This window comes from Acanthaster planci, linkage group LG21, assembly GCF_054643075.1.
Source record: "Acanthaster planci isolate LZ-2023a linkage group LG21, COTS_SCS, whole genome shotgun sequence".
In the NCBI taxonomy this organism is placed as follows: domain Eukaryota; kingdom Metazoa; phylum Echinodermata; class Asteroidea; order Valvatida; family Acanthasteridae; genus Acanthaster; species Acanthaster planci.
In genome coordinates this window covers 9,401,721-9,417,910 of record NC_141797.1, presented here as the reverse complement: position 1 = coordinate 9,417,910, position 16,190 = coordinate 9,401,721, and the positions used below count along the sequence as shown (strand labels likewise).

The 16,190-nt window shown below is 44.5% G+C and overlaps 3 protein-coding genes across 4 annotated transcripts; 2 read left to right on the top strand and 1 right to left on the bottom strand.

Moving 5' to 3' along the window:
• Positions 1-856: 856 nt before the first annotated feature.
• Positions 857-3,102, top strand: LOC110981124 (UDP-galactose:fucoside alpha-3-galactosyltransferase-like). Its single transcript, XM_022238393.2, has 2 exons — positions 857-1,391; positions 1,723-3,102. The coding sequence occupies exons 1-2, from the start codon at positions 1,169-1,171 to the stop codon at positions 2,844-2,846; spliced, it is 1,347 nt and encodes a 448-aa protein (XP_022094085.2). The 5' UTR covers positions 857-1,168; the 3' UTR covers positions 2,847-3,102.
• A 168-nt stretch (positions 3,103-3,270) lies between these two features.
• ighmbp2 (immunoglobulin mu DNA binding protein 2) lies at positions 3,271-13,580 on the top strand. 2 transcript variants are annotated; one of them, XM_022238390.2, is made up of 14 exons: positions 3,271-3,467; positions 4,861-5,030; positions 5,516-5,720; positions 5,941-6,062; positions 6,517-6,686; positions 6,809-7,009; positions 7,488-7,810; positions 8,485-8,669; positions 9,317-9,528; positions 9,655-9,778; positions 10,275-10,451; positions 11,111-11,258; positions 11,426-11,564; positions 11,971-13,580. In XM_022238390.2, the coding sequence occupies exons 1-14, from the start codon at positions 3,391-3,393 to the stop codon at positions 12,895-12,897; spliced, it is 3,180 nt and encodes a 1,059-aa protein (XP_022094082.2). In that variant the 5' UTR covers positions 3,271-3,390; the 3' UTR covers positions 12,898-13,580. The 2 variants fall into 2 exon arrangements, with proteins under 2 accessions (XP_022094082.2, XP_086987205.1); XM_087131079.1 differs by having other exon boundaries at positions 11,066-11,258.
• Positions 13,581-16,116, bottom strand: snrpc (small nuclear ribonucleoprotein polypeptide C). The gene is made up of 5 exons (XM_022238394.2): positions 16,019-16,116; positions 15,695-15,737; positions 15,389-15,497; positions 14,712-14,948; positions 13,581-14,304 (listed from the first exon to the last, which is right to left on the bottom strand). Exons 1-5 carry the CDS (start codon positions 16,075-16,077, stop codon positions 14,207-14,209), a joined length of 546 nt encoding a protein of 181 aa, XP_022094086.2. The 5' UTR covers positions 16,078-16,116; the 3' UTR covers positions 13,581-14,206.
• Between the last annotated feature and the right edge of the window lie 74 nt (positions 16,117-16,190).

The window sequence follows — 16,190 nt, the reverse complement described above, 5'->3', positions numbered from 1 at the left end:
TATATTTTATACACGTAGAAAATTTGTGTTTAAATGAACTGTTTCGGAATAGTGTGGACACCTGTAATCTGCTTTGTCTATTTCAAGTCAGTCTCGACTCATGGTTTCTTTTGCTAAGTTTGCTTGTTTACTTTTTGGAAGATTATTTTTGATGACAAACCTAAAACTGTCGCCATATTGCTTCATTCTTTTCCAGGTCCAAAACTACTTTTGTCCAAACAGACATTTTCCAGGCTTATTTCGACCAATGATATCCATACTAAATGTCAGTAGGCAGTTTTTGGAGTGTGTTGTCTACCTGCAAATTGGATAATTGTTTCTTTGTCTCTCTGTTGTTCACGTGTTTAAACTTTATCCTTCCAAATAACTAACCTGTTTCGGAGTTCACAAGTATTTTATGTCAAAATCGAATGTATCTAGGTCTTACTAAATTTGGCATGAAGCAATATATTTCGTACACAGTAAAAGTTACTGTAAGTATGGATCTGGCTTGCTACCTCTTTTGGTCGACAGGCCTCTCTGCTCGACAGGCCTTTTGGGTCGACAGGTGCGGAAACTGTATTATCTTTCTGAAATGAGTACTTTTAATGAATGGAATGAGCGAAGAAGAGTGCCACAAGTTACATTCGGATAATTGGAAGAAGGCGGGCGTCTAATGAATGTGGTCAGTAGGTTCAACGTAATTTTTTCAAATCCTCAGTGCTACTCGACAGTTTGAATGGTATCGTTTACAAGGAAAAAGACACCGAGCTGGAGTTTTCCACTGCAAGGCAAGAGAAAAAAATGCAATTTAAAGAATCTACTCTGAGCCCTGTTCAGGAACAGGACTCGATGTTCCAGTCACGCTCCGCTGTGTCATAAAGATCAACCTATTGTGACCGATCCTTTCTATTGTAATGATCCGTTCTTGGTCCACAGCTATTTACAATAAACGGTTACATAACTCAGACTAAAAACATCGCAAGAAAGTCGACGTCTGTTCTTCTTCACGGTTGCGCCAGTCACGTCTGGCTCGACATGGTGGAAATGATACGACGAGTAACAAGTATATCCATTTGATTATTTCCTGTCAAGCTAAGTGCAAGATAGCGGCACTCTTGTTTCTTTAAGTCGTGTAAATAGCTCCACGAACTAAAGGATGTGCTGTTCGACATGATATCGCGGAATAATGGCCATATCGAGGGGACCACACATTCCCGTTCTCAACTCTCTCAGCGGTAATCGGATCAGAAATTGGCCCGGCAAACGGCGCTACGGGGCGGCTCAGGGGCAAGCGTCGAGGCCGGCGCTGTGGAATGTTGTCGGACTTTTCCTGATCGTAGAGAATCTTGTCTTCGTGGGATTTGTGTTCTATGTTTATGACGTTTGCACATGCCGAACTTGGGTACCAGGTGAGTGTACTCTTTAGTTACATTTCAAATTTCGCAAAGCAATGAAACGGGGTCGTTGTGGTGACAGGAAGATCTTCGTCATTGAGACCGATACTGCATCAGAATGTGCAAACTGAACCACGTCTTCCTGGATTTAACTCAACGCAAAAGCGCCCTCAATCTTGTCCCAGAAATGCTTGGTCAATTTGGAATGTTTAAAAATTACACTTTTCACTTCAAGTAACTCAAAAACGTTTTCACACAGTCTCCATAAATTGAAGAGGAGTTCAGATATAAAGTGATTCTAAGAAAAATTCATTTCCTGGATCCTTTAAATTTGCCCTCCTTTCAGAAGTGCCACGGTTACGGGAGGTCTTCCCCGACATGGTTGATTGGCCATCGCAGCAGAACAAATCAGCAAATGAAGAAAGGCAGCACTTGAGGAGACAGAAAGATTCTCGAGCGGCAAATTTCCTTCACCCAGAACTCTCCATCAAGTATGCAAAAAGTAAGGAGAGTTCACGTACTTCTTACGAAGGAGTAGTCTTCAAGGCTGATGATGCTTCACAGGGAGGTCATGTGACCAAACACGCTGGTACAACCCTGTCGACCGTTATAAACAGGACTAGAGGTTCCCGCGGACGAAGGAAGTATATGCGCCCTCAGTCCAGGAGGTCAAACGGTGGACTTGGAGGCTGGAAGACCTCAGCAGACCTACAGTTAAGATCGTTCACCATAATGGTGAGCGCCAACTCGGGCTTTGCCGACTTCACCCAGAACTGGTTGACAAGCCTTCGGGAGATCGGGGTCACTTACAACGTCACAATCTTGGTGGAAGATGCAGAGGCGTTCGGTAGTTTCCAGAGGCTCCAAGCTGTCTACCCCGGGTCTCTGAAAATTCTCCTTCAGTCTGGTGTCAATGGCAGTCACGTCTCTGACGCTGTTGATCACCACAGCGTGACCTACTACAAGCTTATCAACAGGAGGCCTGCGTCGTTACTCCGTCTCCTCAAAACAGGAGTCGACGTCCTCCTTGCTGACATCGATGCCTTCTGGATCAAAGATCCAATGGCAGTGATCGCTCCGGAGCTCGACCAATACGACGCCTGGATTGCTCCGGGCCACTTCCCTAATGTGCCCTGCCCTTGTTTCATGTACTTCAAATCGGGAGCGATGTCTGTTAAATTTGTCCAAGCCTGGGTCGAGTGGCTGAACCACACTACCAAAGCATACAAAGATGACCAAGAAGCGTTGGCTAGTGTAATAAAGAGCCCTCTTGGGCGCGAAATGCGCCTGAAGTGGTTGGACTTGGAGCAGTTTCCTGATGGGGATACTTACCGGAGCAGGAAAATGTCGGGAGCGCCACTTGGAGATGTCTTCATATTCCACGCCAACAGAGTCTTAGGGCACGACGTCAAAAAATCTCTGATGAAAAGGCATGGATTCTGGAGACTTCAAGAAGCTTTAAGACAATGATGAAATCCGTGCTCGTTGAACTTTTCTCTTTATCGGAAATTTTACCAGTTTTTTAATTAATGAAAATTACTAAAAAATTAAAAAGTTAAAAACATAAACTGTTGAATAATTAACGTTTCATAGCCTTTTTAAATTCTCCCTGTGATTTTCCTGCTAGGACAACGATCTGTGCTGGTCAGTTTTTCACGTGTTGTTCTCCTATAATTTTAATCTGTCAAAGTCCAGGCTTTTTAAAAGTGCACTTTTTTCAAGATGTATGATATAACAAATGTCATAACTCTCTCCGATATAGTTAACTAAACATTGTTTTTCTGTGATGGTTAAAGACGGCAGTTATTCAAGGCCATGAACATTAAATCGATCAGGAAAAGAAAAATTTCTCTTCGTCCAACTTTTTCCATTGACTTGAACTATTGGTGGCGCTGTTTATCAAAATGGCTGCGCCCTCACCAGTGTGAAGTACTGAGTGTGATTGACTTGGAGTTAGTGTCATGACTGTAGAGAATGAGACAAGGGAGAGGAAACCCAGCGTCTGTTTAAGAAAATGGCTGTGAGGGAATTTATCAAGAAGCAAAGTGAACTACTGGCTCTTGAGAGAGAAGCAGAAATAGCCGAAACAAGGTAGGGGAATCATGGTCCGTTTTTCACATGATTTGTATGATGCATCATGCATGTACTAGCCTACATCCTGAATTAAGTCACTCTAGGCACATGGCTTGGCCTGTCAAGTAAAGTGTCGTGCATTATGCATGATACCAATAAAACTCTAAAGTACTCTTTATTTTTTAGTTTTTGAAATCTATAATGAGGATAGTCCTTTCACTAAGTTTCAGTTTAGCCGAAAGTTCTTTCCAACATGTTCAAAGGAGCCCTCACATCAAAATTACAAAAACAAATTAGTTTAAAATGAAAGTACAGGTACAAAATACAGAATGCACACATTAACTTGAAATTACAAAAAAAAAAATTTAAACACAAACTTACAGAAAAATGCAGAATACTTACAGAAAAAAAAGAAATGAGCTAAACATAGGACCGCAGGTAGGCCTAGGCCTATTACTAATGAGTATTAGGCCTACAGTTGCACTGATCAGATGCACTGATAAGATAAGTGTTAGCGGGTTAGGGTCTGCTTGTTCCACACTGATCTTGATCATGTTAATCTTGATCAATCCATCAGCTGATTAGGTGGGTTGTGTTGTCATGTTTGTCAGTGAGGCAAAAATGAATTTGAAGTATGAAGCCTTTATGAAACAAACAGGCCCAATATGGATAGGGCTGTGCCGAATAATTGAATATTTGATCAATTATCAAATATTTGAATATAGTTTTCCAAATATGAATATTCAAATGCAAAATTCATAAAATAGTGGGGAAAATTCAGATGAAAAGTGACCAATCTTATGAAATTATTCATTGAACAATTTAAAAGGAATAGAAATTTTCAACATTGCAAGAAGTCTTGTTCATTTCTTAAATCTTGAGAAATTGTGGCTGAAGTTACTCCTAGATCTGAGAAGCTATTATAATTGTGTTTGTTGTCGCAACTGATATGGTTTGTTCATCAACAATCTGCTGGTCAGAATGACCAAGTATTCTGATATTCGATCGAATTGAAAGTCGAATATTTGAATAGTAAATTATGCAAATTGACTCGGCTCTAAATGTAGACTTATTGGAAGAGGTACAAGCCATGGCCTATGATGCTTATTTGGTGTCACTCTGCCCATGGTGAAGTTTTTAAGTTTGTGGCTGTTTTTATATAGATTCAGTTTCAAATTTATTATTGTCCATGCAAAAATTCACATAGATACTTACTTTCCATTGGCTTGTTACGAATTAAAGTGACAGAGTAAGCTATTGCATTCATCAATATTACAATTGCAATCAACAAAACAACAAGATTGCATTTAAAGAGTATAATGGGGAGGGAGTTAGATGGTATCAGCAAGTATCTCTCATAAAAATATATGACTACTTTTTGTATCTTTTTATTTACATTGCATTTCACCAGTGCGCTAGCAGAAAATGTACCCCTGAAGGAATTACAGCGGCGTGGTGTTTGCTTGCTGAAGCTTCATCCAGCCAGCCAATCCACAGGACTTTATGGGAGGACATTAGTTACCTTCGCACCCAGAAAAGGCCATGGTGATGGCACACTGCCGACGCATAACATCAGTTCAGGTACACCAGATTGCTAGAACTCTGCAGACTTGAACACTTGACCAATGCAGCGTTTAGTTTGCCTGGAAAGACTTTGGAAATACATAGGTACCCTGTGCACAACCCATTAGACTGGTCTGAAAAATTCCAAGTGGATGAATACCTTGATAGTTTCCCTGCTCACTTGACTTGTTAGGACACTTTACTGCTTTTAGAATACCTGTTGGGGAAAAAAATAGTGGCGTTTGTATATTTCAAGAATATAGCATCCTTGCTTCGCGATTGTTTGATTTTGCGGTAAAGTTCGTCCATCTTTCTGCCATAGATCACCTCCACTTTCTAATTCACATTTTGGGAGTATTGCTGCAAAAAAGGGAAAGTGTAGCCCAAGATTTGTGACAGGATTGACTGATTGGGGTGGAACCCTGTTCACAAATGTCCCTCCCCCACATCACGTATTCATGATGAGTTAAGAGCAATGGCTTTTGTTCTTCATCGTCCAATAGGAGACATTGTCGGTGTAAGCCCCTCCCATGGGGGCGGGGCTTCCTCTACTGAGGATCCATCTGGCATTGTTTCGAGAGTCACACAGTCGTCAATCACCGTCGCATTCGATCACAAAGACACAGAGGGACCTGTTACCTTCGAGTACGAGGGACTGTACAGGTTGACTAAACTCGCCAACGATGTCACGTACCGAAGGCTAAAAAGGTGACTGAAATTGTTGGCCAGAGTTGAATGCCATATCAAATGTAGGCTAGGCATCATTTTCACACTGAGAAACTCGCCCGTAATCCTTTAGGTTAGTATGAATTATAGAATCTTTTTGGGTCTGGCATGATTAGGGTTTGTACGTTCTCTGGTAAAATGACACTTTCGCATGTTGATTATCCCAAATTTGTCATTGCCCGTCTTTGGTAATCATTCACAGGGCCCTTTCAGATCTTGATGCCTGCTCCTCGAGCCAGGCTCATCATCTGGTCGATGTTTTGTTTGGGGAAGCGGATGTCAGTCCTCCATCCCTGCCTCTACCCCAGCCTCGGCAACCAGCAGGTATCCTTTGATATCTTTAAATCTAAAAGTCCTAAGGTGATGATGGAATTTGTGGTGGGGGCAACAGGGGTCGTGTCTTCACATCCCCCCAAAAGAAGAAGTGTTTTTTAATCTTCACGTATTTGATTTGCCTCCTTACAAAAGCATGTAAAAACCCCCAAATGTTGCATCACCCTTCAGAAAGGCCGTAAAAGGTTACTTGAAAAAATTCCAAATTTTTGGCCTCTCTCAAAACAAGTTCCCCCCCATAAAAAAATATGGTTTGGACCTCATCTTGCCTGCTACCTGGTGTTTTTTGTCTCATCTGAGAAAGGTTGAGATTTTTTGTCACAAATGCTGACTGTCTGAGACAGCAGTGAATGTACAGTGCTTGCTTTTGTCCACATCCATTTCAAGAAAGATTCCTTGTAGTTCCTGATTTTCAAGCATCCATTTTTTTTCTTCCCCTTTTCAGAGTCGGCCGAGCTGCAATTTTTCAATGAAAATCTAGACCGGTCCCAGCGGGAGGCCGTGACATTTGCCCTCGGCCAGCGAGATGTCGCCATCATCCACGGACCCCCTGGCACGGGGAAGACGACAACCATCGTGGAGATTATCAGACAGGCTGTCAAGCAAAAACTAAAGGTAAAGATATTGGCATATATGTTACAGCATTAACATGCTAGTCCAAGATAAGAGCAAAGTCTGGAGGATGGTCTAATTTCACAAACCTGTCACAAAGAAAGCTTTTGATTCAATTCTCGCAGGTGTTGGCTTGTGCACCGTCCAACGTCGCCGTAGACAATCTAGTGCAGAGACTGGCCGCTGGCAAGGTGCACATTGTCCGCCTTGGCCACCCCGCAAGGCTCTTGCACTCCATCCAGAGATACGCCCTGGACGCCATCTTGGCATCCAGCGAAGAGGCAGGGATCGTCCGTGACGTAAGGAAGGAGATTGATCAGACCAGGGTAAGACCAGCAGCTCTATGAAATTGGGCCCTAGGCCCAGTTTCACGGTGCTGCTAAGCCACCAAGTTTACGCCATCAGAGGCTCTTTTAATATATAGACCATAAGCAGTAAGCACAACAAAGGCATGCTAACTTTGGAGGAGGAATTTGCTCTCAGGGACTTAACATTCGAAATGTCCACAGACATCCGTGCATTTCTTGTGCTAAGCACAGCAACCGTGAAATGTTTAAATACACTTACCTTTGAGTAAACCTTTGTGCTATGATTAGCCCAAAACATTTGCTAAACGGTGACCAGTGCCGTGGAATTGGGCCCAGATGACTTGTGATTGACTAATGATGGAGACTTATTTACAGCTCTGCTTAAACTTCGGGCAAACCTCAAAACCCAGATTTTCAAGACCCCGAGCTCTACCCTTGTCTTTGCACCCCTGACACCCAGTTGCTCCTCTCAAACTCCCTCTCATATCCCTCACAGACCCTGCTATCCAAGACGAAGCAGGCCGGTGAGAAACGCCGTCTGAGAGACGAGGCCCGGACCCTACGCAAGGAGCTCCGAGAACGGGAACAGCACGCCGTCCAAGAGATCCTCCAGCGGGCAGATGTTGTCCTGGCTACCAACACCGGGGCCTCGCCTACGGGGCCCCTGAGTCACCTCCCCAGGGAGCATTTTGACCTGGCGGTCGTGGACGAGTGTGCCCAGGCCCTGGAAGCCGGTTGCTGGATACCCCTCCTGTTGGCACCGCGCTGCGTCCTCGCCGGAGACCACCAGCAGCTGCCACCCACGATTCTCTCAGACAGGTATGACTAAGGTTGATCTGAACCTCAGGCTAACATGCATTACTCCTGAAGCAAAGGAGGATGGCGGTAAAAGGAAAAGTCTGATATTCTATAATTGTGAGTGACATTACAGTGCGGTACCAAAAACTTGCCACGGAGAGGCCATTTTTCATGTTTGATAACTTGTCGAAATTTTTGACAGATTGGGACATTCCATGCAAGAAAAGGAAGAAAGGATTTTTCGAAACTATGACTCGAAATATACCTACAAATCTTGTTCCCTGGCAAACAAATATCGAGAATAAAGTTAGGTTTCCCCACCTGCCCCCGCCTAATACAATCGTCTGCCATTTTCCACAATGTAACCTTCTGCTAGTACGTTGGACTGGCAATCGCCTGTATTTTCAAGGTAGTCATTGTCGTTTGTGAACCAACAAAGTGCAATTTCCACCAATGGAGCCTCCATTGCTAGGAAAATTGCACCTGCTATTGGTCCAGCTCAGGGTTCATGTGTGCAGAAGGTCTGCCCAGCGTGGCCTCATGCCAACTCCCACCTGTGCCCTGATCTCAAATCACTAAACCGGCTTACTGTAAATTGAATCCCTATTGATACAATTTGTTGAGATTTCCGAGTCAGTAGGAGTCTCAACTTTTAGTAGTACTCCCTGGAACGCTCGTTGTCTTTGAGTTAACAGAGCAGCAGCAGATGGACTCGCAGTGTCTCTCATGGAGCGTGCCGTCAAGCTCCATGACGACAAGATCACCCGCATGCTGACTACCCAGTACCGCATGAACAGCGCCATCATGCGGTGGAGCTCCGACGCGCTGTATGACGGAAAGCTAGCAGCGGATGAGTCAGTTGCAAGACACCTCCTGAAAGGTACCATATTTAACTGCATTTTTCACAGAGGCGTCTTCGAAACCTTGAGCAGCTTGTACAATGTTCACTGTTGGTATTAAGGGGCAAGCCCCTGTTGAATAACAGTCAACTCTCATCATCGCAAGGTTTTTGGGACGAGCCAAACTAAGTTTGTCATTATGAGAACCTTGCAAGAACAGAATACGGGCGTTTCACAATAGTGCGCCTCCAAGAGTTTGATACACGTTGACCAATCACAATGCGCCTTTCCAAATGCTAATTGGGTCGACAGATTTCGTGCATTGTAATTGGAGGCGCACTATTTTGAAATGGTCGTATTGGACAATCAAAGAAACTTCAGGAATTCAAGCGATCGGGATACTCAGAACAGTATGTTGTTATGACAGTGCTGTTTATGTGAAGAGCTGACCATAATCAGATTGAATGCATCCTTCTGCAGATTCTATTGGATAGCAGGACGCAACTTTCTTCATCCCGCAGCTTTTGCAACCTGGTGTCACAGCAAAGTGAAAAACTGTTGGCTTGTCATAATGTAGCAGTTTGTTTCCACCACAAGAGGTCACAAAGTTCCCGGGTATCACAGAGAGTTGCGTCCTCCTGTACCATCAAACGCTCAGTGTCATGTTTTCAAATTCAACCCTCGAAAGATCTTCCCGGGGTGGAGGAGAACGAGGACACGTCCTTGCCGCTGTTGCTCATCGACACGGCTGGCTGCGGCCTAGAGGAACTGGACCTGGAATCGGAGGTGTCCAAAGGCAACGAAGGGGAGGCAGATCTGGTGGCTGTCCACATCGAGCGGCTCCTGGACAGCGGGGTACCGGCTTGGGAGATTGCCGTGATTGCACCCTACAACTTGCAGGTGATTACATCGTGAAAGATCCTCTCTTTGTTATAGAGACAGCTCCTATTGAAAGATGTATGGCTTGGTATAACTAGTAAGAAAGGGGAAATGTTGCCGTAAGTGTCCTTTATGGACTTTCAACAGGTGGAGCTCCTTCGACTGCGACTCAGCGGAAGGCACCCTGACCTAGAGATCAAGTCAGTTGATGGCTTCCAAGGACGAGAGAAGGAAGCTGTGGTGATCTCCCTCGTGCGATCCAACAGCAAAGGTTTGGACTGTGGACTCTAAAGTTGCCCTTGAGCAATGAAGTATTGAAATCAATCTCAGTACAAAGATTCTCTCAATTTGCAGTGACCTGTGACATGATACCAGTGGGCCAATCCGGAACTAATTTCCCAGGGTCGCTGAGCACGGCAAATGTCTGCTTAGCATAAATGAATCACCAGCCAAAAGTTTGTGTTATTGTTACTGCTTCGGATCACACAAACTTGCATGCTAAACAATGATTGGAGTTGTTGGGCACAGGAATTGCTAATCTCAGGTATTTGCTAAGCTCAAATAAATTACTCAATTGGCTGAATAATTTTTAACTGTGCCGTATTAGAATCTTAAACGAATTTATGGATAATGATAACAAATACTTTTATAAGATCATTAAAATGACAGAATTTCGCTAAGGACTGGTGGACGTTTTTCAGGGCGCGTCAGGAGCACTATGTGTTCTTGATAGCTCAATTAAAATTGAAATCATATCCTGTCTCAAGGGGAGGTTGGATTCTTGGCTGAGGATCGCCGCATCAACGTGGCAGTCACGCGAGCCCGCCGCCACGTCGCGGTCATCTGCGATTCAGACACCATCCGCCATCATGGCTTCCTGAAGAACCTAGTGGAGTACATGGAAGCCAACGGAGAAGTCAGGAGTGCTTTCCAGTATCAGGATGGTAGGGAGAATTTAGTTTCTACTGGTTCTGTGCTTTCCAGTATCAGGATGGTAGGGAGATTTTAGTTTCTACTGGTTCTGTGCTTTCCAGTATCAGGATGGTAGGGAGAATTTAGTTTCTACTGGTTCTTGAAGTCAAATAAGCTTTGATCTTTAATGTTTAAAATCCAGTTCTGAGGACAGTCACAAAGTTCTTTTTTAAATGAGATACTTTGATTCATCTTGTGCACGTCAGTGATCCTTGTTTCTTCACAGACTTTATTTATAACTAGGTGAAAAAGAAATCGATAGGAGTAGGATTTGGACCTGCGACTTCCTGAACAGAATCGTACTACATCTCAAGACCAATGTGCCTGTCCCAGTTACCCTCTTCAGGAGACATGCTGCCACTTGGAAAGAAAGCACCAACAGTTTATTTAAATGGTGCTATCACTTTTCTTGGAGGGAACAGACAAGTGTGTTTGGAAAGACAAGCTCCCCCCCCACTCACTCTTCAAGGTTGCTAGTCAGACGTCATTAATCTGCACACTGGAAAAGCTCGGAATCACACCCAAAGCCATGACACGAGTATCAATAGTAAAAGGGGAATCGCTCGCTTTTTTACTCACTTGACAGATGTGGAAATAGCAGGACTTTCTGTGGTAAATATTTCACTCGCAGAAATTGACTTGAGCAGCAGTGATGCCCCCAGGCCAGATTATCTGAAGTTCCGTCAGAGCAAACCATCCATCAAGAAGGACAAGGGGGCTAAACCCAAGCAGCCCCGCCCAAAAGAGAAGCGTCACCACACCTCCGATACCAAGACAAGGTTTGTGGCTCGAATTTGGCGAACCAGGGAAATAAGAGGTCCATCGGCTGTGGTTTGGGCATTTTTTTTACCCTTTGAGTTTTGAGCATTAAGCATTTCAGTTGCCTGTTACACACTTACAATTAATTAGTTATTCTGAAAGAGTCTTTGTCTTGCTTTCCGAAAAGGTCATTTGATCCAGAAGTCTCTGCAAAGCGAGAGGCTGAACTGACAGCGCAAGTCCAAAGTTTTGCCAAGGATCGAACCGCAGATCGGCTGGCATTTCCTCCTACTCTGAACTCTCATGACCGCTTGGTTGTTCATCAGGTGACTCCAAGTCTCAGTCTGGCTCCACCCCATTTGATAGATTACATTGAATAAGATGGATTCAGGGAACATGGCTTCCTTGAGCCTTTAAACAGAGTTACAAGTAATACTTGCTTAAGAATCTTTTTTTTAGATCTGACCTTTTACATTATGAATTAACTTTGTGAGACTGTGTCTTAGAATGTGTTACCATACAGTGAATGAGCCCCGAGCTGGACCAAGAGAGGGCAGAGTTTGCCTAGCAACGGAGGCTCCTTTGGTCAGAACTGCAATTCGCAAATTCATGAAGAACTTCAATTTCCACAGAATTAGACTTGATCTTCTTTGTAGTTGGTATGCAATAACTTCTCCACCTCCCAACTTTAGACCTTGCTTATTTTGTTGAACTTAATTAATTTTTCTGTAGGCTGCTGAACAATTGGGTCTCTACCATTCCAGCATAGGGGAGGGTCGAGATCGACACATCATCATCAGCAGCCAGCCAATCAGGACTGATGTAGCCGAGTCAAAAAGTAGCTCCCATGGCTCTGATGGAAAAGATTCAACTGATTCAGTGGAGGAAAAACTAGCCAATGTACATGTTGATGCTGTCCTCGAAGAATTGAGGACAGAAAACCCGATGGACGTCATCATTGGTGCTGACCATGATGAAACAGATGTGCTATCCCTTGATGCCGAGGGAAACGTTGAAAAGGAAAATACCGATCTAGTCAATGTCAGAGACGGTGCAAGCAAGGATATGAATTGTCAAGGGGAGGCGAGCTTTGCTCAGAAAGCGCGACCCCCAAAACAAGAGACCAAGTCTTCCGAGGAGGCGACTGATCTTCACAAATGCAAATTCTGCAAAAAGAAACTGCCGCCGGGGAGTGTGCTCCTTCACGAGATCCACTGCGAGAAAAAGATGGAGGAGAAGCGACGTCTCCAGGAGGTCTCGAAAACCAAGAAGAAGACGGACAAGTCCAAGCAGCGCAACGCCCTGGAGCACACCACAGAGGAAGACTTTGACAAGCTGATCGCCTTGGCGGTGGAGTCGGACAACCGCTGCAACTTTGTCCGGTGCGCCGAGAGGATCGCGCTGACGGGCGTGCGGTGCGCCTTCTGCAACCGGCGCTACTGCTTCGGCCACGCCATGCCCGAGGTGCACGGCTGCGGGGAGATGGCCCGGGCCCACGCCCGGAAGGTTGTGCACCGGGAGAAGGAGGTGTGGGCTGGGTCTGGGACGCGGGAGAGGAAGGTGGACCCCACCCGCCGGGCCCAGCTGGAGAGGAAGCTGGAGAAGAAGCGGGGCGAGATGGAGGAGAAGAGAACCAGGAAATCAGCCAAGAAGAAATGAATATAGAGTGCCAAGGACTCGTCGCTAGACTAGTACTGCATCCTTGTGATGTGATGCCCCTGAACTCCAGATTTTCTATCCCGTCAAACTTTGGTAGAAGGCCCGAACCGTGGCCGCACAGACCCACACTGAGCTGGAACAGGTTTATCAAACCCACAAGCAGTATTCTGGCTTCATTCTGATCTTTGCCTGCCAGACTTCTGTATTGGCAAACTTACATAATGGCTTTCCATGATGCCGTTGTGGCCTAAAATTGTCAATTTTTGAAAACCTGCATTGTCTTAAATTTTGTGAACATTTATGACATTATTTGCAATTGTCATTTCGTTTCATACTGGGGCTGTCTATTCACAGACAGGTAGTTTGCCACCACTACATCAGGACAGTTTTATAATCGAGAAGTTGTATCTTTCCAACCCCTTCGCTTTTAACACTTTTTCCCCCAAATTCTGTAGCATTCTTGGATACTCCAGGGGCAAGATTCCCGTCAGGGTTACGACACAGCACCAAAAATGACGCCTCGTGTTATGTTCACAGAACCATTTGCTTAGCCCAGTCACCCGTATCACCCGGATCCAATAAATTTGGGGGAGGGGGAGTGAGTTGACCAACAAAATACCCTTCAACCTTAACATCAAGAAAAAGACAAGTACAAAATTAATAAAATGTCTTATTGTCTTGCATTATGCTGTCTCCCAAAACATTTTAATTATGCAAAAGGTGAACTGTATACATAACGACATGAACTACACACACATTTATTTACAAAAATCGATACCAACTGAGAAAAGACATACATTATAACCCAGTTCTGAAATGGTCACCCTTCCCAGTACATGAAGTTCGTTCTAAAACAGGCACAAATGCCATGTTAAGAATTTGTGATCTGGTTGATTTCACCTAAATTTCTATTTGATGCTGACAGCCACACATTTCTTGGATGTGCCAACCTAACTTCAACTTTTGTGTGTTCGCAGACCTTAAATGCACTTATTTACACGCCTTTTGGTCGTGTCTGTGCTGTCCCTAAGGTCAACAACAAGGATCTCATATCAATTACTTACAGGACAGTAAGTGCAGAGTGTCAACGACTATGTATCGTAAAAGAGCATCTTCTTGGTACGGCACGGTGGTTGGCTGCATTTTAAAAATCCTTGTTTTTTCCATAATGACTTCAACAGGAATGGCTGGTGTTGTTGACTGAACATTAAAATTGTTTGGGGTTTGAGGCTTTCTCCATACAACAGAACACAACCGAAAAAAAACTTTGTATGAGCTAAAAAGGCAACATGTCTAGTTTCAGTTGATACTAAGAGGGTCCGTTTGAGACGGGGAGGCCTGGTCTTGGGAGGAGTCCACCGGGAGGCGGCATTTCTCCAGGAGGAACTGGCCCGAGGGGCGGCATCACTGAAAGAGATGGGGGAAAGAAATGGAACACGAAATTGAGTATCGACGGCACACTTGAGATTCAAGGCTTGTTTGCAGGGCTGTTAGCGGAGAGCTATTAAAGCAGTGGTCATTGGTTTGAGAGTTACGAGGAATTGGGTCACGTCTGAATGATGCCATGTTTACAGCAGTTTAGATGGATAAAACGGGAAAAGTTGCAAGTGGTGACAAAGTTTTTTTAAGTCCTGATGTGATAGGATTGGACTGGATGGTGCATTTAACTACAGAGGAAGGCGGTGACAATATGACTTCAGTTTCAAAAGTGACTTCTAGCCTTGCAAACTGGACCAGGATTGCTGTGAGAATCGTGAAGCCCAACATTGGAAATTGTAAAGGGAAATGATACTAGATCAGGACTGGCTTCTTACTTGGTGGTCTGGGACCCATACTCATCAGGCCTGGAGGGTTCTGCATGAGCGGTCGTTGGCCCGGTGGTCCACCCATCATCGGCGCCCCCATGGGACCCCTCGGAGGCATGGGACCGCGAGGCCCGCCGTAGTTGGAGGGGGGTGGGACTGCTGCCCCACCGGGAGGCGGAGGCATGCCACCAGGCCCGCCCTCATTGAACGGGTTGTGCTGGATTTTGCCGGACTGGAATGCAGCCGCTGTTGATTTGAGAGACGAAAACAAATATTAGCAACATCTTACTAACTTATTGCTGCATTTTTACCGTAAATATGACGTGAATGTACACTCAATAAAGTAAATGCAGCTTATGAATTTTCATGTATATAGTAATGCATGACATCTTCATCTGTTGAACTATAAATCGTGACCAATCAGCAGTCATCTCTAATTATTAATACTGGCAGGTGGCCAATCACACAATTAAGGGCAATACGGTACATACAAATCAGTGTAGAATATGTTAATTCTAGCACTGGTGAATGCAGGATGTCATACCTGCTTTGTGCACACGACAAAATATTTACGTCACGATCTATGTCAAGAAGGCGAAGAATTTATGACGAAGGAAGAACCAGCAGACATGTTGGATCATTTCTCAACAGTATCAAGATGGGGGGGGGGGGACCAGTGGACTTACTGGTTCTGTCGATCAAACTCTGCGCTTGTTCCTCCATCCATTTCTGGTAGTAGATGCGGACATTCTCTTTATGCTTCCTTCCATTGCAGTGTGTTTTCCTGACAGAGGGCTGGCAACGAAATGAATACCAGAAATCATAAAAACCACTAGGCTACCACAATAAAAACAATATATATATTTTCCAGACAGAAATCCGGGATGTTTGTTGCATTCTCATGACCTATGTGACGTCCTACATCATTTAATTTGGAGATTACAAAAACCTGAAACAGGTATCACTCATGTCACTATCAGTCAGCAACTCACCGAGTCGTGTGTAAGGTAGGTATCACAGTAGTCACAATAGTACCTGTTCAAAACGAAACCATGAAAATGGGTAAACATAAATAACATGATTGCTGCAGTGTATAGCAACTGATAACTAGGCATGCCATAGGCCCATCGCATTTACGTGTTTCATTCACGAACATACACGTTAAGCACAGCGCATGACTGGCATGCTGCATAAGAAAATTGGCTGCGAATGGAAACTCGCCGAAAATCACACTACTAACTCTAGGATCGCATGTAAGTACGCCATCGAGTACAATGCTTACTTATTTACACACAACCGCCAAAAAGTATACTCACTTTGGCATTTTGGAGGGCAAAATGTCGATGACTTTCCGGTTCGAACAACAAACGTTCATGCAGCACGCTAGGAAAATGCTGCAAGCGGCACGCCGGGTACCTCTAGCTCTTTTCAACGTTTACTGCGCACGGGACCAGTCTATTTTCGGACCGTCAATTGGATATAGCGCCA

Coding starts and splice junctions, on each gene's coding strand:
- LOC110981124 (XM_022238393.2), top strand. CDS start 1,169: ATGGCCATATCGAGGGGACCACACATTCCCGTTCTCAACTCTCTCAGC. Junction 1,392..1,722: donor ATGCCGAACTTGGGTACCAG/GTGAGTGTACTC, acceptor CCCTCCTTTCAG/AAGTGCCACGGTTACGGGAG.
- ighmbp2 (XM_087131079.1), top strand. CDS start 3,391: ATGGCTGTGAGGGAATTTATCAAGAAGCAAAGTGAACTACTGGCTCTT. Junction 5,031..5,515: donor GACGCATAACATCAGTTCAG/GTACACCAGATT, acceptor ATCGTCCAATAG/GAGACATTGTCGGTGTAAGC. Junction 6,063..6,516: donor CCAGCCTCGGCAACCAGCAG/GTATCCTTTGAT, acceptor TCCCCTTTTCAG/AGTCGGCCGAGCTGCAATTT.
- snrpc (XM_022238394.2), bottom strand. CDS start 16,077: ATGAACGTTTGTTGTTCGAACCGGAAAGTCATCGACATTTTGCCCTCC. Junction 14,949..15,388: donor GAGTTTGATCGACAGAACCA/GTAAGTCCACTG, acceptor TCAAATCAACAG/CGGCTGCATTCCAGTCCGGC. Junction 14,305..14,711: donor TATGGGTCCCAGACCACCAA/GTAAGAAGCCAG, acceptor CATCTCTTTCAG/TGATGCCGCCCCTCGGGCCA.